Source organism: Periplaneta americana, chromosome 15, assembly GCF_040183065.1.
Source record: "Periplaneta americana isolate PAMFEO1 chromosome 15, P.americana_PAMFEO1_priV1, whole genome shotgun sequence".
NCBI classification, from domain to species: domain Eukaryota; kingdom Metazoa; phylum Arthropoda; class Insecta; order Blattodea; family Blattidae; genus Periplaneta; species Periplaneta americana.
In genome coordinates this window covers 131,856,751-131,882,953 of record NC_091131.1, presented here as the reverse complement: position 1 = coordinate 131,882,953, position 26,203 = coordinate 131,856,751, and the positions used below count along the sequence as shown (strand labels likewise).

General features: G+C 38.0%; 1 protein-coding gene across 2 annotated transcripts in view; it reads right to left on the bottom strand.

The window, feature by feature from the left end:
• The window catches only part of LOC138715339 (cytochrome P450 4C1-like), an 80,101-nt gene that overhangs the window by 25,060 nt on the left and 28,838 nt on the right, over positions 1–26,203 (bottom strand). For both annotated transcript variants that reach the window (XM_069848154.1, XM_069848155.1), the window contains exons 5-8: positions 14,174–14,359; positions 12,590–12,659; positions 12,239–12,515; positions 314–382 (exon numbers count right to left, since the gene is read on the bottom strand). In XM_069848154.1, coding sequence (XP_069704255.1) covers positions 314–382; positions 12,239–12,515; positions 12,590–12,659; positions 14,174–14,359 — 602 coding nt within the window. The remainder of the gene's footprint in view (positions 1–313; positions 383–12,238; positions 12,516–12,589; positions 12,660–14,173; positions 14,360–26,203) is intronic.

The window sequence follows — 26,203 nt, the reverse complement described above, 5'->3', positions numbered from 1 at the left end:
CTGTTTTATTGTGCGCATGCACCAAGTTAGCTTTTGATGTTACTTTCAAATGCTAGAGGTTAGTATAATCGAGAACCAGCGAACGGTGAAACAGCAATCTCTATTCGCCGGCAGGTCTGTTAGAAAGTGCTTTTGCTGTCGATTTCTGGTGCGATATGAGTGCTAACTATAGGGAAAAAGGCAGAACTTCACGCTTATTCCGGTACAGCTGGTTCGAAGTTCACTGAAATAAGTCACTGCTACATCAATGGTACCGACGCGCAGTGCCCATAGGCCTACTTATAATTCCCTACACGCTGGTGTTCCCACTTACCTGCACTTCCTGGTCACGCGAGAGATTCCAGAGCGCGTAGCAAATGGCGGAAGTGGTGGTATCATGACCCTGCAATACAGAGAAAAGAGAAATTGAGATTCGAACTCGGTGGAACCGTGGAGAATATGATAGTATAGGTACGTAGGCTAATTCGTACCGACTATTACCTACAATGTGAATTATTTATTACATTTTTTTCCGACCTTCAGTTGCTGCATTAAAATGCTTAACAGAGTTATACCAACGAACAATATTCGATATTACATGTTATTAAATTTATGTTGTTACAGATTGCAAAAATCTTTGTTGATTTTCAGCGGAATAGGTACTGCAATCCTACTCCGTAAGCCCGGTTTTTAATCTGCGAACCAGCTTTATACTCAGTCAGTTTTATCGCGCTTTTCCTTGGTTTCTCTAGAAAGACTGCTGGATATCAGCGTAAAATATGCCACGTTGAACATCTTAATGTCTTCGCGTATCAGACAGCAGTGTACCTCATATAAACATGTGATTCTTACAGAAGGTACCGGAGTTTAATTTCCGTTAAGGCTTATAGGCCTAAGCTTAGGCTAATAAAATTGCGGAAGCTGTGGTAGAGAAAACAGTTTTTGCGCAGTTTTTCCTCAAAGTTCGAACAGTTTTCTGCTATTTCTGTTCCACTCGTTCTCTATCATCATAGTGGGCCCATTATTATCTGAACATCTTTGAATAAGTTGTCTAATTGAAAACGGACATAAAATCGAGAACTAAAAACTTATAATTTCACAGACTGCATAGACTTTCTTTTGATGCAGCAAACGCGATGGGTAAAGTGTGACTTTACTACGTGTGCGCTTGCCTTGTGTGTAGTTCAGGGGATCTAAATAAGATAATCATATTATTTTACTGTTTCTCTTTTTAATTCATTGCAGGTTGCCCATTCACTACTCTTTACAGACCATCAGGTAAATATCGCATACGATCAGGATGACATTAAATGTATTATGAAACAAGTGATCGACTGCTTTACTTCTGGAGTTTAAATTATATACATTCTATATATTGGTTTTTGGGATAGAGTAGAAACCTGAACTTCTTGGAAGCACAGTGGAGACACTGGGAGCCACCGGCGTAGCTCAGCCGGCTGAGGCGCTTGCCTGCCAATCCGGAGCTGCTTTCGGATATGGATTCGATTCCCTCTTGGTCTCATTACCTAGTTATTTTTTTTTGAGGTTTTTCCCCAACCGTAAGACGAATGTCTTACAATCTATAGCGAATCCTCGGCTTCATCTCATCAAATATCGTCTCTCGCTATCACCAATTCCATCAACGCTAAATAACCTAGTAGTTGATGTAGCTTTGTTCTATAACCAAGTAAACAAAAAAAAAATGACAGTGAAATATCTACGATCCAACCTTCATCCATCGGACACATGTGAGGAAACAAAAATGAGGAATCTGGACCTAATTGCAGAGATTATTGTGACGTATGACGGAGAAGTTCGAATGGATATTGACAGTAAAGCATACAGAGCAGATTAGAGCTGTGGAAAAAGTTGGACTACGGCGTAGCCTGCCTCTCTCCCGTGTTCAAAGGGTACGAAACGATAAAGATTTAAGCTGATTGATAATGTGGTTGAGCGTCTGGGGCGTCAAGTACCCCAATGGTTTGGACATGTCCAACGGATGTCCGAGGTTAGATGGTCCAAGGAAGTAGTGAAGGGTATGTGTGAAAGAAGTCAGAGTCATGGCTCCTGAGATGATCGTATCCAGTGGGAAAGTGGAACTTAGTGTAACCTCTCAAAGTGGAATTGTATTTAAAATAAGTTAGTAAGCAATCAGTTGCATTCAAACGCTGTAACCCTCTTCAAAACCTAGAATAGAAAGTGTCAAGTTTAATATACAGAAGATTTCTCTATCAAAGAACTCAGTCTGACTCAGTGGTACGTGTACCACTATGGTTTCAGTAGGCTATTAAAGTTTTTGTTTTTTGTTGTGATCCAAACTGGCTCACATAGCAGAACATAGTTTTATTAGTGTGTTATAGCTTATTTTTCGTGAATCTAACTGGACATTTCGCCGCGGATGACAGTATCTCTGTCGGCTGTTTTAGTGGAATATGTTTCCTGTAGGATATTGGAGCTTACTGCAACTATGTATTTAATCACGAAAATAGTTGTTTTATACGGCTCGTATTGCGGAAGGTGATGTCAGTAGGATATTAAAAATTATTTCCGGAATGTCTTACTGGATTTTTATTTACCTCGAAGGTAATGTTTCCTTTGACCAGAAAGAGAAAAAGCTTTAATCGACAACTAGATAACTTGATTTTTTTCAGCTCATTAATTCCTTTTAATCCCCATTTCAGTTTGGTTGATAGGCCTTTCCCCTCTACCACACTCTCCACCATCAGTGAAGCGGAAGATGCTACTGTCCATATCACAAACGTTCAATTAATTGACTTTCAACATAGTGACACATTTTATTATTGAAAATGTTTAACGGTATTCTATATTTAGAAAGTTTATACTAAAAGGTATCCCCATAACATGCCATGAAGGCACTTGGGGGGGCATGGAGGTAGAGCCCCATGCTTTCCATGACCTCGGCACTAGAATGAGGTGGTGTGGTCGGCACCACGCTCTGACCGCCTTTTATCCCCGGGAAAGACCCGTTTTATACTAAGCCTTTATATTTCATTTTATTACCGTTCATATTAACTGGCACATAAAAAAGCTACTAACAGCAGAAGATAAATGTTTTCTTCACCGCTAGTTTATAATACAAACTAGTGTCGTGCAATGTTCGAACATGAGAGGGGATATCAAGATACTACAAACTTCGTCCTACTCCTTAGGCATCCAGCAGTACGTGAAAATGAAGCATGTAAACTAAAATAACCGAGGTCTTATGTTTGGCTCAAGTTTTTCGACCGAAGTTCCCTTTACGTTTGTTCAGTCTTTCCTCTCCTAACATACGTTCGGTGCCTTTCTCCTTAGTTCCTCCTGTCCCTGTACCTTTATGCTTTAGCAGACATTTATCTTGCGAAGTTACGCACAGTAATGAGTATAAGTACTTTTTATTGTTATTAATATGATTAAACATTCATAAAAATATGCGTATAAATAAATCAAACAAAATATATTGAAAAGAAAAAAAAACGCATAGGCTTATATTTTTAGTACCGAATAGTATTGTGCAATGTACAAACATGAAGGAGGAAACCAAGACATTATAAACTTCTTATTTCATATAAAAACTAATCGCAAGATGTGTGCTCAAATCCTTAAGCGGTTCAAAATAGTGTCCTGCAATGTTCGAAAATGAGAGCGGTAACCAAGATTTTACGAACTTCGTCTTACTTCATACGGCAAACTAATCGCAAGATGTGTGCTCAAATCCTTAAGCGGTTCAAAATAGTGTCCTGCAATGTTCGAACATGAGAGAGGCAACCAAGATTTTACAAACTTCGTCTTATTTCATATGACAAACTAATCGCAAGATCTGTGCAAAAATCCTTAAGCGGTTAAAACATGAAGGGGTGAGAGTTGAGGACAGCGAATTTTTTATAACAGGGTGGAAAAAGCACGACAGGCCTTCTCCTGCATAGCGAACCCGAGTACTTAGTTCTACGTACCAAGCGCTCTGACCACTGAGCTACGCCGAATTCAATCCAAAACACCGGATCGAACCTTCTTCCTTCGATGTTTCCCTTTGTGGCCTATCTATAAAAGTATAACATGTTCTTTTTGCAATTATGTATAGTATGAAAATGATTTTTTCTCTTTATTAACAGGTAAGATACTGTAAGTTTCTTATGTGTAATATGAAAATGAAATTATTTTATTTATTCTAGAAAATGATTTTTTCTCTTTATTAACAGGTAAGGTACTGTAAGTATATTATATGAAATATGAAAATGAGATTATTTTATTTATTCTAAGTTTAGATATTGCAAGTTACAACAAACTATGTGCGGTACGTAATTGAAATTGTATATTTTATTTATTAACATGTGGATATTATAAGTTATAATGATGTGTAAAGTGACAATGAAATCATTTTTTTATGGACTTATATAATTTATTTTATACATGTGTTCATGTTATAAGACTTTAATCATCCGTATATCCACACAAATGTTGTTACCGAGCAACTATGATTTATTTGAATATTATGCGAAGAATGTAATTATAGCTACTTTCTGTCGGTAATCGATATAGTAAAAATTTCCATATATTTTTAAAACAAAATGTGATTTACCTACATGTATGCATATTTCTGTGGATGTTTAGTAATAATTTTGTAATAAAAATCACCCGTCCTTACATCAAAATAACATTTTACAAGATTTGTTCTAAAATCGTTATGCAGCTAAAATCATGAAGGGTTGGGAGGGGAGGTTAGGAGAGACCAGCGAGCTTGAAAAGAGAAGTTCGAGCGAGCTGAATAGATCCGCTTCTTCAAAGGATACTTCGGTTCTTGTCACGCTCGACAAACTTCAACCCAAGGACCGTGCTTCAACCAACATAACGCACGACACAATATTAAAAAAAAAAACGCAGCCGGGAAGGCGGCGTGAAGACGGTTGCGCGATAGCATTCGCGCGCTTTGTGGTATGACGTGTTTTCCGCTGAAAATAATAATAATAGACGATTGAGTGTGTAGTTCACGAGTGGATGTTTTAAGATTTATATTGAAAATATTACTATAAATAAATTTGTGTGTACTATAGAACAGGGGCGGTTATTCAGGTGAAGTAGGTGAAGTACCATTTCACCTATTTATGTATGTATGTATTTATTTACACTGCAAGTGGGCAAGCACCCGGTGGCAGTGGTATATACAATATTAACAATACACAGTTAAAATGATAAGCAATACACAATAAAATTTACAATACATAATAAAATTTACAACCCATATACAATTTTATACACAATACAATAAGAATACACAATACAATTTAACACAATAATAATAAAACATAAAATAAAACACCTAATTTTACAACACAACCTACATGATTATGTATAGGTCCTACATAATTTTCAATAGTCTTTCACTTTACTCTCATCTCATTCCCTGTAGTGGCACTATGACGCATTTCACTGACACTTTAGCACACATTTCACTGACACTCTGTAACACATTTCGCTGACACTATAGAACACATTTCATTGACGCTATAAATTATCACTGATCGGAACTGTTCACTGCACTGTAAAACCATAACTTCACTGACTCACCTCGCTTCACTGATACAACAGTTCAAATAAGTCAAATAATTGCATTCTTATGCATACTGTACTTATAAACAGAACTACATTTAAACTAAACATTTCTAGTCTAAGGCCCTCTTACACGCTATTTTTAAATAATTTACAATTCAAACCAAGGAAGTAAACTCGTCAGGCTAGATAAATACATGCCACCTTAAAAAATTAAATGTTGAATGTACCTTAATTTTAATTTTCACTTTATATACAACTCTTTAAATTATTCTTGAATCTCCTTAAGGAAGGACAGCCCTCAAAGACCGCTGCAGGTAGGTCATTCCAATCATTTATAGTTCTATTTAAAAATGAGAATTTACCTACATCCGTTTTCTGTTTCCTACATTTGATTTTAAAATCATGATCGTTCCTACCATAGTACGTTGGCTTTTCTAACCGAGCCGTTATGTCTACCCATGCTTTCTGACCTAGATGTGCTCTATATAATGATGTTATTCTAGTTTTCCTACGTCTGTTTTCCAAAGTTTCCCATTTAAGTTCTTTTATCGTATCGTTCCCATCTTCTCTTTTACCTTTAACAAATTTAGCTGCCCTATACTGGATTCTTTCTAAGGAATTTATCTGATATATTCTATAGGGATCCCAACATGTAGTTCCGTATTCCATTAACGGTCGCACTAATGTTAGATATGCTATTTCCCTCGATTTGGGGCTAGCCTTTCTCAAGATTCTCATAATAAAGTGAAGTGCCCTCCATGCTTTGCCTGTAACATTATCAACATGCTCTCCCCAAGAAAGTTTGGAGTTTAAATACACACCTAGGTATTTACAACATTGTTCTTGCGGAATTACAACACCACTGAATTCGTAATTAAGAGTAGTTTCCTCTCGGGTTTTACAAAATGTTATAGATTGACAAAATGTTATAGATTTACGTGTAAAACACAATTTTATCTTGTATTAATGATAATTAATTCTAGTTATTACCGGTTCCATATTTCTAAAATAAAAAAAAAGTTTATTTTCAGTCGTTATTCACAGTGTTTAGTTATATAAATAATACCTGTAACCGTCCGCTGAATAGAATAATGTCAATTGTTACGAGCGCCGTGCGGTGTCTATTGAAACCTATAATACTGTACAGGTGAAAATGTTTGAGCTCCCATTCTCATACAGCACTTGGTCTCCATGGTAACGTGACGTCACGCACTATAGAAAGATTGTATGAGTGATGTGCGTTTCTGAGTCTTTCAGTTACGGAGAACTGTCAGACTTGTAGGTGGAGTAACCAGTTTGCAGATCTAACGGTACAGAAGGGTTGAAGCTGGTCTCCAAGGCGGGGGGCTATTGTTGAAGGGCTGTGAAATTTTTTAGTATGTAGGCCTACTACCTGACTCGAGAAAAGTATCCTCATTCCTTGTGTCTAAGCAGCCACCCCTCCAGCGGTAAATTAGCTGGCTCTATGTTATTTTATCAGGAATGCACGCCACATACATTCGTAAAATTTAAAAGTTGTTTTCCGCCGCGTGTATTATTTCTTCTCATGAGTTTGCCAGTTTTGTTCCAGCTCTTGTATTTGAAAGTTTAACGCGCGCGTAAATGTACACATGTACTGATAGTTTAGTACTTAGGCCCGGTTGCAGAAACGCCGATCAAAATATGATTGGCAATTAAGGAGGGTTTGATTGGCCATCAGTTCTATTTCTGTTGCAGAAAGAACAATCAGTGTTTGATCGGAGATCAGTCTTCCATCAGATTTGATCAACAGATTTTTGCTGGTCAAGTCACTGATCATCAATCAAGTAGGCTATTTATGTTGTTCTGTTTGTAATGCAGTTACTGTAATTATATAGTAAATAGTTATAGCGTAACAATATTGTTTTCGACATAATGGATTCTTCTGATGAAGAAATTTTAGAATGAAAAAAAAAAATATTAAGAAGAAGGCGTTTCCGTGATGGACATGAATTGTCTTTATGTATAATGACAGCGAATTTGAGCAAAGATTTAAGTTAAGTAAGGATTCGTGTGTTTTGTTACTTTAAAAAATTGAAACAAATAGGCCTATATGCAGACAGACAAATCGAAACCTTTCACTTTCTCCTATGAACCAAGTTCTAATAATGCTGAGATTTCATGCTGTTGGAATTTTTCAGATGGTCTTGGGTTATCTTGTTAGGGTCCACAAATCAACTATTTGCCGAGTAGTTAGGAATGTTACGTATGAAATTGCTTTGTTATGGCAGGGTCTCATAAATCCCCAAACTTCAAACAGGGAACGATTTGAAATCCAGAGAGAATTTTCAGCCATGTCAGGATTTCCAAGAGTAGCTTAATATTGGTTGTATAGACTGCTCACATCCCCGTCCAATCACCTGGTTGAAATGATGCCGAACTTTATCGAAATAGAAAAGGTTTCTTTTCTGTGAATATACAGGCAATATGTAGTCTACACCATCATTGAAATTCTGGAATGTTGTAGCCCGTTGGCAGGGTTCTACACATGACAACACAATATTTTTAATGAGTAGGTTACGAGCTCCATTTGTAAACAGAGAGATGGGAAATGGAATTATTTTAGGTTATGGAGGCTATGCATATTCCAATTTCTTGTCGACTCCCCTAGCAAATCCCACAACAGAAGCCCCCTCACGTTTTTTTTTTCTTTTTGCTTCATTTTTTTCACTATATTGTAGTCTATATACAAATAGAATCCGCCTGTTTCCTTTCTACAAAAAGCAACAAACCAGCAAAACATTCACTTGTTTTCCTAGTCACCGCCCACTTGATGCATTCGTTTCGCGACTTTTAAAGAGCATCAAATTGGCTGTGGTTGCTAAATAGCGCTGTTGTCAAATGTATTTCTTTCCCAAATCAGCAATTAGTAAATTGAGACAAGTTGATTGGAGATTCACGTTTGTGCAACGCAACGAACAATCAAATAAATCAGACATCAACTAACTGGCGATCAGGGACTGATTTGATTTGCGTTTCTGCAACTGGGCCTTATTATACCTGTCTCAGTAGCAATAAAACCAAGTCCCTTCAAATGAGGGTGGAGATTATAGGAGGGTTGTAAATTGTCAGTATTCCCTTCAAAACCTTGTTATTGTCCAGGCTACCGGAGCTCAATTTCTTGGAAGACAAGCTCAGTGACGGAACTACACAGTACAAAGAGAGATATTTTGTAATTTTATTTTATAATAATAGGTAGAAAAGCGCAAAATATGCATATTTTGTGTGTTCGTTCCATGGATGCTTATTCACTACAGAAACTCGTTAGTGATTCGCTTCTTAGTCTGCATGAGAGGGCGTGGTATCTTTCACAGGCACCTTCGCACAATTTACACACGCACTCTACACTGGGCTCATGGTAGCCTGTCGTTTTGCAGATCTTGAAATGAAAACCATGCACTGCGAAGCGTGTGATGGTGTGTCTGAGTTCGTAGTACGGTCTCTTCCACTCGTCGGACAACATGGCCTCTGTTGTATAGAAGTCGCTCCATATTTGTGACCTCTTCATTCGGAGTTCCTGTAGGAGATTCTCGTACTGGGCAGTGGACGGGAGCAGTAGTTGGTGTCTCAAATCTTCGATATAGAAGGGTTGCCTTGACATTTCGTAGCATAGTCGTGATGGAGCATATTTTGATATGGATAGGGCTCTTTTAATAAATGTTGCCTTCACTCGCTCTATGCGTTTTAGATTGTTCTTTGTAAGGTTCTCCCATATGATGTTCAGACCATAATGCAATATAGGGCTGATTTTGACTTTGAATAATGTCATGGCTGTCTCTAGCGATAATGTAATTTTATTTTTCGCTACAGAATGTACCAACTGGTCCCTTCCGCCACTGGATGGATGGACGGCACCGCTCCACTCACCCATTGCCATAACAATACAGACGAAGTAAGACATATCTCCTTTCTCTCTCTTTTCACAGTGAGACAAGATACATCACACAGACTCTAACTTATTATTTAATGTATTTAGAATATATTACTGATAAGTGTATATAGTGTATTAATCCTACATCGTAGTGTATATTGTATGTTTAATCACTATAGTGCTATTATACAAATACTTAGATACCAGTACATAGAAAATATTAATAAATGAGTGCGAAATATGTATCCCGAAAATGGCACGGTTTGTAATATATTATAAAAATTCCATTTTGCAGACTTAAATGTGAGGATAGAAAAGATGTTTTAAATTCTGGACGTCCATTTATTCTTTGTTTTTAAAAAGTGGTAAAAATAGAGAAGTTGTATAAAATAACAAAAACGAATTATTCCGATGTAAGAAGCTTTTCTCTTTGAAAAGATTGAAAATTTCATTTGGAATGCCACATAACAGGAGAGACTTTCATCATTAGCCCCATAGCTTTGCATAGAGATATACTGTCCACCCTCAGTTGAACTGAGACATTTTATGAAGACATCATTGACAGGTTTGCTGCTTTAAAAGATGGGAGGATTGACTTTGTATGCAAGAAATTGGGTGAGTCCTGAAATAAATTAGTTCTCCTGTTTGCATGTGTTCTAGAACTAGTAAAATTGTACGCAGTTTACGAATAGTAGGCCTACTCATTATATCAGCAAAACTGTTTATGCATTTGTGTATGTGAACAGCACTTCACCTATTTTCTTTACGACGAGCCGCTACTGCTATAGAAACATGGATCCAGGAAGAGAAACGCAGCAAGTATTACATCAGCAGGAGAGAGAAATAGTGTTTAAAGTGTATTTGTGCTTTGTAAGCATCGAGCAGCAGACGGCGAGGTGTGGTGAATGTAAGGAAAGCGACGTTGTCACACCTCAAAAGAAGACAGCAGCAGCATGTGGTATCAGTTTATGAACAGTGTAAAGAATAACAAGCTACGGAAATAAAAATAATGCAGTGTTCAGATCGCCAGTGAAAAATCCTAAGAGGAAAAAAACAGTCACGTACCTGGATAAACATATATTGCGTACATCAATATTTGACATGTACAAGAATGGTGAATATCCTACTGCATTAAAATTGGTCCGAACAATGAAAGAAGCAGTGGGATTTAATGGCAGTAGGGATTCGATACTACGGATTTTGAAACAAATGGCTTCTTTAAAAAAGATGCACTAACGGGAGGAAATTTCTTTTGGAAAGGGTTGACATTGTTACAGCTAGAATAGCATTCTTAAGAATAATTCATAAGATAAGAGAAGCCGGGAACTCTTTGATATTCTACTTAGATGAGACCTGGATAAATTAGAATCATAGCAGGAGTGCCTGTTGACAAATGAGTGATGGTTCTGGAGGGCTATGGTACCAATTGGTAAGGGGGGGGCAGCCTCATTGCGTTGCATATTGGTGTATCTGCTACTGGCTACTGCAAATTTATAATTCGCTCAAAATCAAAGACATCAAATTCAGATACCATAAAGATAAGAACTATTCACTTTTTAAGAAATGGTTTGTGGAGAAATTATTGCCAAACATTCCACTCAATTCTACAATAGTAATGGACAACGCCAGTATTCATTCAGTTCAACTAAACCGAGCTCCATCCACCAATACCCGCAAAGCAGATATAATGTCTTGGCTTTCGAGGCACAATATTCCTCACACATCTTCCCAGAAAAGAGAAGAACTCCTCATGTTGGTAAAACTATTCAAGTCGAAGACAGTATCATATGAAATAGACAGCATTGCCAAACAATATGGCCATCAAGTGGTTCGCCTCCTCCCCTTCACTGCCATTACAATCCTATTGAATTAATTTGGGCCCAAATGAAAACGTATGTTGCCGAGAAAAATAATATTTTTAAAATCGCTGAAGTCGAGACATTGATACATGAGGCTGTTGAAACCACATCAACTGAGACATGGGAAAACTGTGTACGGCACGCGGAAAAATTACAAAAGGAAGATTATGCCCGAGAGATTCGTAGGGATGTCATAATGGAGCCCTTCATCATCAATCTTGAAGATAGTGACAAAGAAAGTGAAGACGACGATGATGCGGAAAACGATCTCAGAGATATTTCTGATTAATGTTCAGGTAATTGTCTATTTATTAATTTATTATAGTTTTTAATTTTGTGTTTATTATTCAGTGTTTTTTGTTTTGATTCTGTGTCTATTGTTAATTTAATTTTGTTGTTGTCTATATTATAAATTGAATACGTTTACAGTTTCTCAATTTTAATATAAACATACACGCAAATGCAAAAAGTACTTTAGTTTCGCAATTTGACACAGCTTTTGGTGTCGCGCTTCGCGCTGTTATGAGTAAGCAACTTGGCATCTCCGCATCTCATAGTTCTGTCTCTCTCTGCTCTGGCGAAAGTTCGAACCACCTTCCCGGCTGCGTTCCACTCGAATACAAACTAACATTCCTTAATTTAATTAATTGTTATGAAAATATTGTAAGACGGCACTAAAATATACTCAAACATGTAATTGTGAAACAACTGTGTTACTGTATTTTATATTCACTTATGTACTTTATTTAATATTTTCTTTTCTTTTGTGTACAGCTTGGGGGGTGCAGGTATAAGAGGTAACAGCTACTGCTCTGTCACTGATGGGCTCAGAGCAAGTAGAAGGGAAAAGAAATACCTTCGCGTCCTCTCAACTTGTATGCAATGTCGTTTGCTGACACACCACTACATAGTTATGGAAGAGATCATTTATTTTAATAAACAACATTCTGGTTGTAGACTCTACCTCGAACATGAAGGTGTCCACTTCCTCCCGAATTTCCTCATCGGTGAAGTCCGTCTCCTGCAACATAAGGTCGAGAAACGCGAGACGTCTCTTGCCGGCGCTGTTAATATTACTGTTTTGCTTCTGCGCCTGTCTGCGGGCTTTGATCACGGAATTCGTGAATCCGTGCAACACAGCCAAGTTTTTCTTTTGGATCCTTCCCCACGACGACAGCCGGAACATAAAATCAAGATAAAGCCAGGGATGTGTCATACGCTGAAACACCACGTCTGCCATGCTGTAACAAAATACATTACGTCAAATATGGCTCACGCATACGTAATATAAATGTCATTATTTATGCTAAAGTACCTGCGTACTGCGCGGACGTACTCCGAGTCACTGCTCCTTTGCGCATCGACTGCAACACCCATTGCAGTTTCTGCAAATAATAGAATTTTACTTCAAAACTGATGTTCTTGTCACAGGAGTGCTGTTGGGGCGGGGAAAATTAGAAATTTAAGTTTTAAGACTCCGGTGCTTTCAAAAAATTTAAATTATGGTTTATTTAACGACGCTCGCAACTGCAAAAGTTATATCAGCGTCGCCGGTGTGCCGGAATTTTGTCCCGCAGGAGTTCTTTTACATGCCAGTAAATCTACTGACATGAGCCAATCCCATTTAAACGCCATCGACCTCGGTCGGGATCGAACCCGCAACCTCGAGCATAGAAGGCCAGGGCTATACCAACTACGCTACCAAGGGCGACTCGGTTCTTTATGGCAGATACTTTGATATAATGGAAGGCTAATTCTTCGCTGAAAAAGAAGGGAAGTGAGAAGGAAAGAAAGAAAGAAAAAAAAAAGAAAGAAAAAGAAAGAAAGAAAGACAGAAGGAAAAAAATTGAATTCCATAAGGACTAAAAAGTATCGCTTCCTTTCCACAAAGGTAGGCCTATTCATCGTTCTTGATACTCTGAAGTATCTTCGATATCGAAAACACAGAACATTGAACACTAAAGAATTAAAATCGTTCCACTTCTTGTGTACACACACTATCCCTAAAGTATTCGGAGTCGATTCAAAATATGCATTGACAGGGTAATGGGATAGCTATGATAAGAGAAATATAAAAATGCCCTCTAACGACATCACGAACTAGTTCTCTTTATTACTCGGAAATTTTCTAAGTCCGCGCCATAGTACGTGGTATTTAACCAGAATAATCGAGGTTTATTTGTGTCGCCAAAAGAATTGTAAGCAAACTTCTGCAACTGATTATAGTGTCAGAAGTGCTAATTAATTTTGTGTTCTGGTATTATAGTACGGTAAGTATAATTTCGATCGCTGCGGTGGCTGAGTGGTCAGACCTCCAGCCTGTCACTCAAGGGGCCCGAGTTCCAGTCCCGGTCAGGTTTGAGATTTTTCATTGAAAAATCCATAGTGACACTTGTGGGGGACAAGGTCGCAGTTGGGATCTTTCTCTAGGTTCTCCCGTTTTTTTTTCCCATATTAGGCATCTACATCATTCCGTCACCATTTCGTCATCGTTCTACAGCATTCTCCAATCGCCGGCTGGCGAAGCACGGAGGGGGTTGGCTAAGGAACGAGGGAGGTTTACTGCTCGAAACCTGGGTAAGCAGTGAACCTTGGTGTAGTCAGCCGATGTGGATTTGGGAATTCGCCTAGCTTGAGGGTTAGTGCAATAGATCGTAACAGGTTTCAGTGCTGGGTCATAGTGCCTCCTCCCGTAAATTCAATTTCATTCCAAGTTGGCCTGTAATTCTTCATTGAGCTAAATCATTCTATTATAATCAAACGAAGTACTCTAAGAAGGAAATCTGTGCCACAGCTACAGTCAGTCAACTGACCTATAACTGATTCATGAAATGTTATTAGGGTTAATTTTAAATTACTCTAATGTAATTGTTGTTTCCAACTGTATCATCTCGCTCACCGCTTATGTTGTCCAGAGCGTAGAGCGTTATGTAAGGAGCGATTTCGAACTCCGGACCATCAATTTTGCTGGACAACTTGTCTAGCAGAATGTGCCCATTAGAATTGAAGACGTCAATGAATTGTTCCAGGATTCGGAAGTGGAATGCCGGGGTAAGAAATTTTCGATGCGTGCGCCACTGATTGCCTGCAACAAGGAGTGAAGTATAAAATTATTAGCGAGAGTTATAATTAGATAATATGTATATGCACTAAAAACTACCAAAATATGCATGTAACTATACACTGAAAACCTTAGAAATATACACTTAAATATACAATACAATTAAGAAATTAACTGACCTGGGAATGCTTTAGTGCAGTTTTAATGAGAGAGAGATAGCTTCTAACTGCAGCTAATTTTACTTTTAAAAATTCTGATAATAAATGCGGTATCAAATACGTTTCTTTGTGTTAATGTAATTGCGTTTTCAGTAGTTTAAATAGCAAACTATCAAAATTTTCAACCTTTTCTTTTGTGAAGGAACGCCTTTTATCAGTTAATACAAGCCTGTAAGTTATGCTGAAAATAAACGTTCAGTTTTACAAGATGTAACTGGGGCGAACTTAAAAAGAGGAACATCATTGTAAGATGTCCAGTAGGTATACATAGCCCAGAGTTCATCTGCCCTCTCAACAAAGATGCCACTTTCTGTAAATGATTGAGACCACTATTTTTCTGGCACATTGTGATAATTTTTAGCCAATTTCTCCATATTCCTTTCAGCATCTCCCCTCCATCTTCAACTACCACCCAGAAGTTAAAGAGTGGTAGACTCCTGGTCTCCAGCTTTTCAATGATACGAATAATGTGCTACTACAGTCGCGCTCAAACCTCCTGACGTTTGGCGAGCGCCAGTAACATGCGAGCGCGACGTTGTCACAAGTACACTCTCCGTCTCTCTCTCTCTCTCTCTCTCTCTCTCTCTCTCTCTCTCTCTCTCTCTCTCTCTCAGCGGCAGTAGTTTTAAAACTGTGGAGCGCGACCTTTCAGCTGAGATTGGTTTGATAGGGAGATGTAGAAGGCTTCTTAATAATAATAATAATAATAATAATAATAATAATAATAATAATACAATGAATAAATATAAATATCATCAGATTGCATCGAATGAAATTAAGTCACAAAATATAGAACAGTTAGTTGGGACAGAAGTAAATAATCATACTCGCTGAGTATATATCAGTTTTGTAATAGTTTTACTTTTATTAGGGTTAATAAAGTTGTCGAATAACACAAAGGCGCAGTGTGATAAAATAAATTGAATGATAGGCTTAATCTGAAATATTAATTTTCTGTAAAAAATGAATTGACATGGCCCTAAATAACATTATGTCCATGCTGTCAAAGCATATTCTTGCAGAAATGGCGGTTATTATATGCCTGCACATTTCATATACAGGATGTTTAAAAATACGGGGCATAATTTCAGGTATGTATTTCCCACATGTAGACAATCAAAATAGTTCATTACAACATGTGTCCGGAAATGCTTCATTTCCGAGTTATGGCCTTCACAACATTGAAATTCACCGGAACCTTTTTCTTTCCGCAGGTCGTTGTCATTACAGAAGATGTTCAAAATGTCCACCTCCTGCTTGAATACAGACCTCACATCGATGTCTCATTGACCTGCGAACACGATCCCAAACTCCAGGAGTATTGCTTATGTCCTCAGAACATGCCACAATTCGATTCCGAAGGGATTCCAAATCAGGCACCGGAGACGAATAAACCAATGATTTTAAATGGCCCCACAAGTAGAAATCGAGAGGGTTCAGATCAGGTGAGCGTGGAGGCCAAGCAATTGGGCCACCTCTACCTATCCATCGACCAGGAAACCTTCGATCCAAGTACCGGCGAGCCGTACGACTGAAGTGTGCAGGAGCGCCATCATGCAAGAAGTGAATGTGTTGACGATTGATCAGTGGAGTGTCTTCTAAACCATGAGGTATGGTGTTTTCCAGGAAGTTTGTGTAAGTCTGTTTACAAGTACATGGGGCCCAACTAATCGATCACCAATGATACCGGCCCACATGTTGAGGGAGAACCGCACCTGGTGATGAGATGGAACAGTTGCACGTGGGTTTTCATACGCCCATACATGCTGATTGTGGAAATTTGTTATGCCATCTCGTGTGAACTATGCTTCATCTGTAAATAATACTAAGGCAGGAAAGCTCGGATTTACACCACACTGCTGCAAGAACCACTGACAGAACCTAACTCGTGCAGGGTAATCTGCTGGTGACAGGGCCTGTACACGTTGCAAATGATAAGGATACAATTGATACTCACTCTTTCAACAGTCTCCAGACAGTCGTATGAGGAACATTGACTTGCAACGCTACCCTTCGTGTGCTGATAGAAGGAGTCATGTTCACAGCCTCCAGAATCTCCTCCTGTACTTCTGGAGTTGTAGATCTTGGTCGTCTCCTTCCCAAACCAGGAGAGTTAAATTTTCCATACTCGCACAGACGGTAATGGAGACGTACAAATGTCTTCCGATCTGAACATTGTCGCTGTGGGTACCTCTCCTGGTACAAACGACGAGCCAGCGCAGCATTGCCGTCCGCCTTACCGTACATGAAGTGTATCTCTGCCAGCTGTTGATTTGAATACATGTCGCACAGTCTAACGCCTACACAACACTGAATGTAACCTTCGCCTCGGAATGAACTGTCAGAGTGCCCTCTTAATGTCTCCTTTGACGGCAACGACCTGCGGAAAGAAAAACGTTCCGGTGAATTTCAATGTTGTGAAGGCCATAACTCGGAAATAAAGCATTTCCGGACACATGTTGTAATGAACTATTTTGATTGTCTACATGTGGGAAATACATACCTGAAATTATGCCCCGTATTTTTTAAACACTCTGTATATGACTCCTTTATAAAATATCTCGTTTGTTGCGCTCAAGTCCCGCATAATACGCTATTTTTTTGGAATATTTTAGATGTAATATTCAGCAATGTACTGTAACAGCAATGGAGTATTTTTACCACAGAATGGAAATTTTTGCTGGTCAGTTTGTTGTCTTTTAGTGTATTGAATGTCTGTGAGTGTGGTTACAATGAATGTTATACGAAAAGTGCTTTCTGTGTCGGAAAAATTGGAAATCTTACAAAATACGATGAAAACAGTACTGTTAATCAGAAACACTCTCTGATTCATTAGGAATCCCATCATCGACATTATGGACGATAATAACAAATCGCGACTCAATCACTGCAGCTGGGACGTCGGGAGGATTAAGCGCAGGAAAGTGAAGTGTGATAAACATGAGGACATGGAGAAGATGCACACAGCAAACAACTATACATGACCCTTTTCGAAAGAATTAAGTACAGTTCATATTGTAAATGTTTTTGACGTATAGTACAGTAATTGCATAATGGAGTAATACTGTATTACCTTTCATAAATCATGTATTTCAATAAAGAAAAATGCTAATAGATACTGCATATAAGAAAAAATTAGTATATCCGCCTAATACGCTGTTTACACGCGGTCACTTGAACAGCGTCTATCGGGGTTTTACTTTATTAACCCATAAAATTCGAACCACTGCACAGTGGGACGGATTGCGATTCTAGCCGGAACAAAATCAATTTTCACATGTTCTCATTTTTATGCGTGTCCTATCTCAAGTTGTTGCTAATGAATCACAGAATGCTCATCTATGAGAAAGAAGCTTTGACACTAAACATATGGACGTCACACAATTATGATGACGAGGATTCCCCTCTGTAACCAGTTTTATTGCTCAGCCACTCTGAGAAATAGTGTAAGAAGCAAGCTTGTTTTCTGTGATCTGGGAGTGAAACATTTTGTGATTCTGAAATGGAAAATGAAGAACAATGTTCGTGGATAATTATTATATAAAATTTATGATCATAATAACTTTGAATTTTTAGAAACGGCATGTTAACTTAACGGCGGGAAATGCGATTTTTAAAAACTATTTATCAAAGTAAACGTTGACTTATAACAGGACAGTCACACAGAGTCACATTTATTTTTATGTCAGAATGTAGGTTTAAGTGTGCACTTTAAGACTAACCTAGTTTCATTTGCTCCTACTGACCGCTCTGCATGTGATTAATTTTTTCATACTCGAAACCGCTACCGGTGATTTCGCACCGTGATCTATTTCCAATACTTGCCAATAAAAGTGGCGACGTAGATGAACTATATAGATATGTTTTGAACAAATCATGTATTGAAACATGTGAATCTAATAGTGAGAAGTGCATTCATAATATTTTGAAAAATATTCGAAGTAATTTTAACAGACGTTGGAGTCCACATCTGTGGAGTAACGGTCAGCGCGTCTGACCGCGAAACCAGGTGGCCCGGGCTCGATTCCCGGTCGGGGCAAGTTACCTGGTTGAGGTTTTTTCCGGGGTTTTCCCTCAACCCAATATGAGCAAATGCTGGGTAACTTTCGGTGATGGACCCCGGATTCATTTCATCGGCATTATCACCTTCATCTCATTCAGACGCTAAATAACCAAAGATGTTGATAAAGCGTCGTAAAATAACCTACAAAAAAAAACAGACGTTGGATGCAGTGTCACCGTAAAAAGGATTATTTTCTTAAAAAAACATTGTTCTTGGCAGGTCAGAGGCAACAACAAAGATATTTTTGAAGGTAGAAAACAGGAGATTATTTCTATATTTCACTCTCAATTAGGTCTTCTTATTGACATACCGAAATCTGGTGGCCCTGGGACATCAAATGATGGCAATATAGTACGTCGGTATTTTGAAAAACCACAAATTACAGCCAATATTACGGGCATCATTCACAGATTTTCTGTTATTTTATGCACCATTTCATGTAGATGTTCAATATACAGTATATTGAGGCGTTTGAGAAGTACACCAATGATACAGCCCATTTATTTACAATAGTTATATCCATGGTACTACATGCCATCCAGCGTGCATAAAATATTTATACATGTAGGACAAATTGCAGAAACTGCATTACTTCCTATTGGGATGTTATCTGAAGATGCTCAAGAGGCAAGACACAAACATTTACAAAAGTACAGGTTAGACCACGCTAGGAAGTGTTCTCGTGAGAGAAACTTAGATGTCCTACATATGTTGTTAGTATCTTCTGATCCCATCATATCCCAGATCAATCGACATCCAAATACAAGAAAATCAAAAATGTAAGTTGAGGTAATTAAACTGCCACAAGTACCAACTGCGAGTGCCAACAACAGCACTGCTCAACTGCAATCCCAAGATGAGGACGACAGTAACGCTAGCGGGTCCGACACTTCTGGAGGTACAACAGACGCTTCAGATTTCTAAACATGAGTCATAGAATTTACTACATATATTACTTTTCCCTTCATAGTAGTCTGTAAAATAATTTCTGTTTACTTTAATTTTTATTTGCATTAGTTGTATGCAATTTCTATTACTGTACGATTCTTTTTTAATAAATAGACATTCTACACTAAAATAATAATTCTCATACAAATATTTCATCAAATGTCATAATAATTTACCTTCATTTTGCTATTTTCAACGATTCGAAAGGAATTTATCAATATTAGATTTTGTTCCGGCTAGAATCGCAATCCGTCCCACTGTGCACTGGGGGATAGAAATGTGATTTTTTTTTTTCTGTGTGTTCAGAAAACATTAAACTTCCAATTTTCAGAGCGTACTTGTTATTTGATCTTGAGACTTTCTAAGCGGCGAGTCTGCGTGCCCATGCATTGCAACGCAGCGCTGCCGCTATTGGCTACCGCCGATAAGCATACACACCTGCAAACGTCAGGAGGTTTGAGCGCGACTGTAGACATTCCAGGCTCTTCTGCAGACTACGCGAACTAGCGTCCATTCTGTATTGGAATAAGAGCCGTCTATCCATAGCCGTCCGTTTCTGAACTGTGAATAAGCTGTTTCTCTTTTCTTCTTGGGTACTGGCGCAAAACCAAGCGCATAAACAACCAACATATTGAAATGTTTGGCCATCCTAACGAATTCCTTGATCGTGGTTGTGACAATCATCCCTCTCACTTCAAGGAACGTTTTAAAGTTTCATCGTAAAATTTGTGTAAGACGTGAAAAATGGCAAAATAGGCAATTATATGCACTATTAAATTAAAATAGGCCTATTCATTTTTCACGAAAATTATTGAAATATGTAAAATATGCAAAATAAAAATGGTCTTATTCGTTTATTCTTTGTTCGAAACGAAAAGATAAGTGAGTACTTCTTAAATATGGCTCACCGATATCATTAAAAACATGCATTTTCACGTAAATTCTCGGTCTAGCTCTAATGTATCTCCAATATAAACAAAGCCTTTGCCATGAATTCAGTGTTTCAATTTTCTCATTTTCAACTATCAAATTTTGTTGAAGTGATTTGTATGGTATAACACAATCATTTCTTCGAAGCCATTCGAGCGCCATGCACGGCATGCGGAGGAACGTCTATGAAAATATGTGTAGCTATTTATTTTGAAAATGCTAATTCATAATTTAATCTATCTTTCAAGCATTAGATACCTGTCATTTATGTACTAACTTCTATTGTATTAGCCCCAATTGAGGAGAGGGGTACGGGCTGGCTGCCTCGTCCGTAGGCCGCTCGAGTGGGTCTATTGTACTACCCGGAATGGAATGATGTGCATGCCCTAAGGCCCCTCGCGCCAAAGATTTCCCTGCGGGTCGCCCCCGAACTCCCCTAGAGCCTGTAGAATTCCTTTCACCTTTCCACGTACGCATCACCGCGGTCTTTAAACCCCGGTACCACGAGCTACCATGAGCCTCAGGGAAGAGCCCATGGTATATAACACTACTACCACCAACTAATACCACATGCCACGGAGTCCAAGTTCGATGACGACCCGCAGCTGACTCTACATCGAAGCAAGTCGAAAATATGGGAAAGAAACGGAGATGATGAAAAACGGGAAGCGTAATTATGATGGCGAAATGAGTCGGAGATTCAACACCGAAAGTTACCTAGCAATTTTGCTTCAATTGGTTGCGGGAAAACTAAGTAACTTGTCCCAACTAGGATTTGAACCCGGACCTGCTCGTTTCACTGTCAGATATGCTAACCGTTACTCCACAGCGGTGGATATGTAGTAACTTCTTTTGTCCATCTACATGATTGTCCAAGATTGTGACTTCTGCGCTCTTTATGATAATAATAACAATAATAATAATAATAATAATAATAATAATAATAATAATAATAATAATAATAATAATTTATTTATTTAATCTGGCAGAGCTAAGGCCAGTAGGCCTTCTCTTCCGCCCAGTCAGACTATAATTCTAATTGAATACAATTGCTTACATAGTTATTGCATTAATATCTAGACCATAAAACAACATGAAAGTAAATAATGAAAGTTGGATAAGTAATGTTAGTGTGACAATAATAAACATTGGTAAGAAATAGTTATAATAATAATAATAATAATAATAATAATAACAATAATAATAATAATAATAATAATAATAATAATAATAATAATAATGAGATAATTTAGATATTTATCTGTGATATATATATATATATATATATATATATATATATATATATATATAAAACTATTAAACATTGAGAAACCTGAAACAGCTATTATTGTTAACAAGAATTCTTAGAAAAATATTTCGTTAGCCTAAGCCTATTCTTAAATTGGTTTGATGTCTGACAATCCCTGACATTACTCGGTAGGGAATTCCAAAACCGAGGAACAGCCACAGTGAAAGAAGATGAATATGAGGATGTTCGGAGGGAGGGAATGGATAATATTGAGGAGTGTTGTGATCGTGTGTCTAGGTTATGATGGGTGGATAAATTTTGAAAACGAGACGCAAGATAGACAGGAGTGGAGAAATGCAATATGTGAAAGAGGAGGGAAAGACAGTGGATTTTCCTACGATCTTCTAGACTGAGCCAGGACAACATTTCGAGGGATTGTGTTACGTGATCAGCCCGGCGAATATTGCAGACGAAACGGACGCACATATTATGAACACTTTGTAGTCTCTGCGCCAAAGTAACGCTTAGGTCAGTAAGCAGAATATCACAGTAATTTATATGTACTTACTTACTGGCTTTTAAGGAACCTGGAGGTTCATTGCCGCCCTCACATAAGCCCGCCATTGGTCCCTATCCTGAGCAAGATTAATCCAGTCCCTACCATCATCCCACCTCCCTCAAATCCCTTTTAATATTATCTTCCCATCTACGTCTCGGCCTTCCCAAAGGTCTTTTCCCCTCTGGCCTCTCAACTAACACTCTATATGCATTTCTGGATTCGCCCATACGTGCTACATGCCCTGCCCATCTCAAACGTCTGGATTTAATGTTCCTTATTATATCAGGTGAAGGATACAATGTGTGCAGCTCTGCGTTGTGTTACTTTCTCCATTCTCCTGTAACTTCATCCCTCTTAGCCCCAAATATTTTCCTAAGAACCTTATTCTCAAAAACCCTCAATCTCTGTTCCTCTCTCAAAGTGAGAGTCCAAGTTTCACAGCCATACAGAACAACCGGTAATATAACTGTTTTATAAATTCTAACTTTCAGATTTTTTGACAGCAGACTAGATGACAAAAGCTTCTCAACCGAATAATAACAGGCATTTCCCATACTTATTCTGCGTTTAATTTCCTCTCGAGTGTCATTTACATTTGTTACTGTTGCTCCAAGATATTTGAATTTTTCCACCTCTTCGAAGGATAAATCTCCAAATTTTATAGTTCCATTTCGTACAATATTCTGATCACGAGACATAATCATATACTTAGTCTTTTCTGGATTTACTTCCAACCCTATCTCTTTACTTGCTTCAAGTAGAATTTGCGCGTTTTCCCTAATCGTTTGTGGATTTTCTCCTAACATATTCATGTCATCTGCATAGACAAGAAGCTGATGTAACCCGTTCAATTCCAAACCCTCTGTGTTATCCTGAACTTTCCTAATGGCATATTCTAGAGCGAAGTTAAAAAGTAAAGGTGATAGTACATCTCCCTGCTTTATATTTATATGGTCTTAAATTAAATTAAAACGAATCCGTTAATAGTTTTTCTTCTTTGGTCTAATGCTTACGGCTGCGCTTCGGTTCTGGAGTTCACTCAGCTTCTAACAGAAATGAGTACTAGGGGTATTCCATTTGAGGCTAACAAGCAAACATTCTCATGGGGGCAGATAAAAAAGTGATCTTTTTTTCTTCCACCACTTTAATTATATCAAAACAAGTGCTTATATAAATTATGGCCACTCGAGCGCAATTACGAGGGCCGTTTAGAAAATAAGTAACCCCGGAGCCGTTTACAGAATGGAAACACAGTTTCATGGAAATATTTATTGAAACAGATACAGTAATTGTTGAGCTATTTTCAACATATTCCCCACCGAAATTGAGACATAGGCCTATGTCATACCATGGTATCAACAGAGAGGTGCTGACGGCTGTCACACACTGGTTCCGATCCCAGGCGGCAGACTTCTACGACTCAGGGATACAAAATTTGATACCACAGTATGTCAAATGTCTCAATTCCGGAGTGGAATATGTTGAAAAATAGTTCAACAATTGCTGTATCTATTCCAATAAATCTTTCCAAGACTTTATGTTTTAATGATAAAATACACATATTTGGTAAATATTACAGTGTTCATGAAATCGATAAAATACTTTAAAGGAGATATGTTACAGTTATATGAACACTTTATAAGTTTATTAAAGTTCTTAGTCAGACATGTTTCGGAGAATGCTTCTCCATCTTCAGTGATAAATCACATCGACGAAGTGGTTCAGATGTTCGAACTGTGTTCTTGCTTGGCTTAAAGTAGTACACAGTTCGAACATCTGAACTACTTCATCGATGTAATTTATCACTGAAGAGGGAGAAGCATTCTCCGAAACATGTCTGACTAAGAACTTCAATAAACATATAAAGTGTTCATATAACTGCAACATCTCTCCTTTAATGTATTTTACATTATGTTTTCTTTCTGTAAATGGCCCCAAGGTTACTAACTTCCTGGAGGCCCTTGTTATTGCGTTCGAGTGGCCAAAATTTGTATAACCACTTGATTTGACATTATTAACATAGTGGAAGAAAAAAATAACTTTTTTTTTATCTGTCTCCATGAGAATTTTTGCTTGTAAGTCGGAAAACACCCAGAACTTAGGCCTACTTTCTTACTGCTGCCAATGTCATTACCCGTAAAGGTGAGAGATTTAACCTCCGGCTATCTGTAGACCTGCATGGCCTGTAATAGGAAGTTTTTACTTCATAAAAGTTTGATGTAACTTTCGTGGACGTTGAAAGTATCTGAGATAACAAGAAAACGTGTAAAGTAAAATTGAAGAGTGTGATCCAAAAACTAGCGCAGTCCATTTAACCTTTTATGTGATATATATATATATATATATATATATGTGTGTGTGACTTTTTTAGACCTCTATCATATTTTATGCTTCTTTTCTTCCAACACAACGCCAATCTTTGTACAAAAGTTTGTGTTATTGTGCATGTCACTTGAAAACTCCCTCAGTCCGTAGACCGGTGGATAAAAAACTAGTCCAGTCCTTTCATAAAAATGGACTGAATACGTTTTGGGATCACACTCTTCAATTGTTTGTGCGTTCAATAGGTCTGCCGCGTTTTAAGCAACGACAGCTTTTATGTTGCACTGAAGGCTAAAGCAAGAGTCCTTTTGGGCAAAGGTAGTGTGTTTGAATCTCTCTTTGGGCACGAATTCTTGTCTGTTGCCAGTGCTATATTCAATGTTGACTTTAGTGTGGGATTGCTGTCATGCTGATCCCAAATGACTTGAGTGGACAAGAAGAAACAAAATAATATTTGAGACATGTCGTGCAAATTCTAGGCTTAAAGAAGATATCTTCTGAACTATGGATAACGTCGTAGGCAGTACAAGTTTTGTTTTGCTTATTTTATATATATATATATATATATATATATATATGTTTTAGTCCGTTATTTAACGACACTGTATCAACTACTAAGACCTTAAGCGTCTATGAATTTGGTGATAGCGAAATAATATTTGTCGAGATGTGGCGAGTGAGTTTGTTTTTGTCTTCTGCCTTAGCTTCATGACTAGCATTTTCCACCTAAGCGGTCCACGGTTCGGTTCCCGACGCGGATAATGAAAGAGATGTATTAAATTTAATTATTGTTTATTTAACGACGCTCGCAACTTCAGAAGTTATATCAGCGTCGCCACACACTTAAATGCCATGGACCTGGACCGGCATCGAACTCGCAACCTCGAGCACAGAAGGCCAGCGCTATACCGACTAAGTTACCCAGCGCGACGAAAGAAATGTATGCTAAATAATTGATTAAATGGCGATCTTACTCGTGTTAATTATGTAAGCATGTACGGCTTACAGCTGTTTCGGTGCTACTTCACACCATCCTCAGACCCTTCTGTGTCTCGGCGTCATCTCCTCTTCGCTGCCTGTTGTGTGGGTGCGTTCATGTGATGAAGAGTTGTGTTAAATAGTGTGTGTGTTCTGAAATTGATCTGTGTGTTGAGAATTTGATTAGGGTGTGTTTTAGTGTGTCTGTATATTTCATATTGTTCTAGTGTGTTGAGGTTTTGGTTTTTGGGTTGTATGTGTAGGATTTCCATGTCTGTATTTATGTTATTGTATGTGTGGTTGGCATTAGTTATGTGTTCGGCATATGTAGATGTATTGTGTCCTCTGGTTATTGCTTTAATGTGTTCTTTGTATCGAGTTTTGAATGATCTGCCTCTCTGTCCAATGTAGAAACTGTCGCAACTATTGCATATGAGCTTGTATACGCCTGTGTGTTTGTATTTATTTGTTTGTGTTGTTTGTGTGTTGAGATGTCTTTGTAGTGTGTTTTCTGTTCTGTATGCTATGTTGTATTTCTATTTTCTGAATGAGGATGCGATCCTGTGTGTGTTTTTGTTTTCGTATGTTAATGTGATGTATT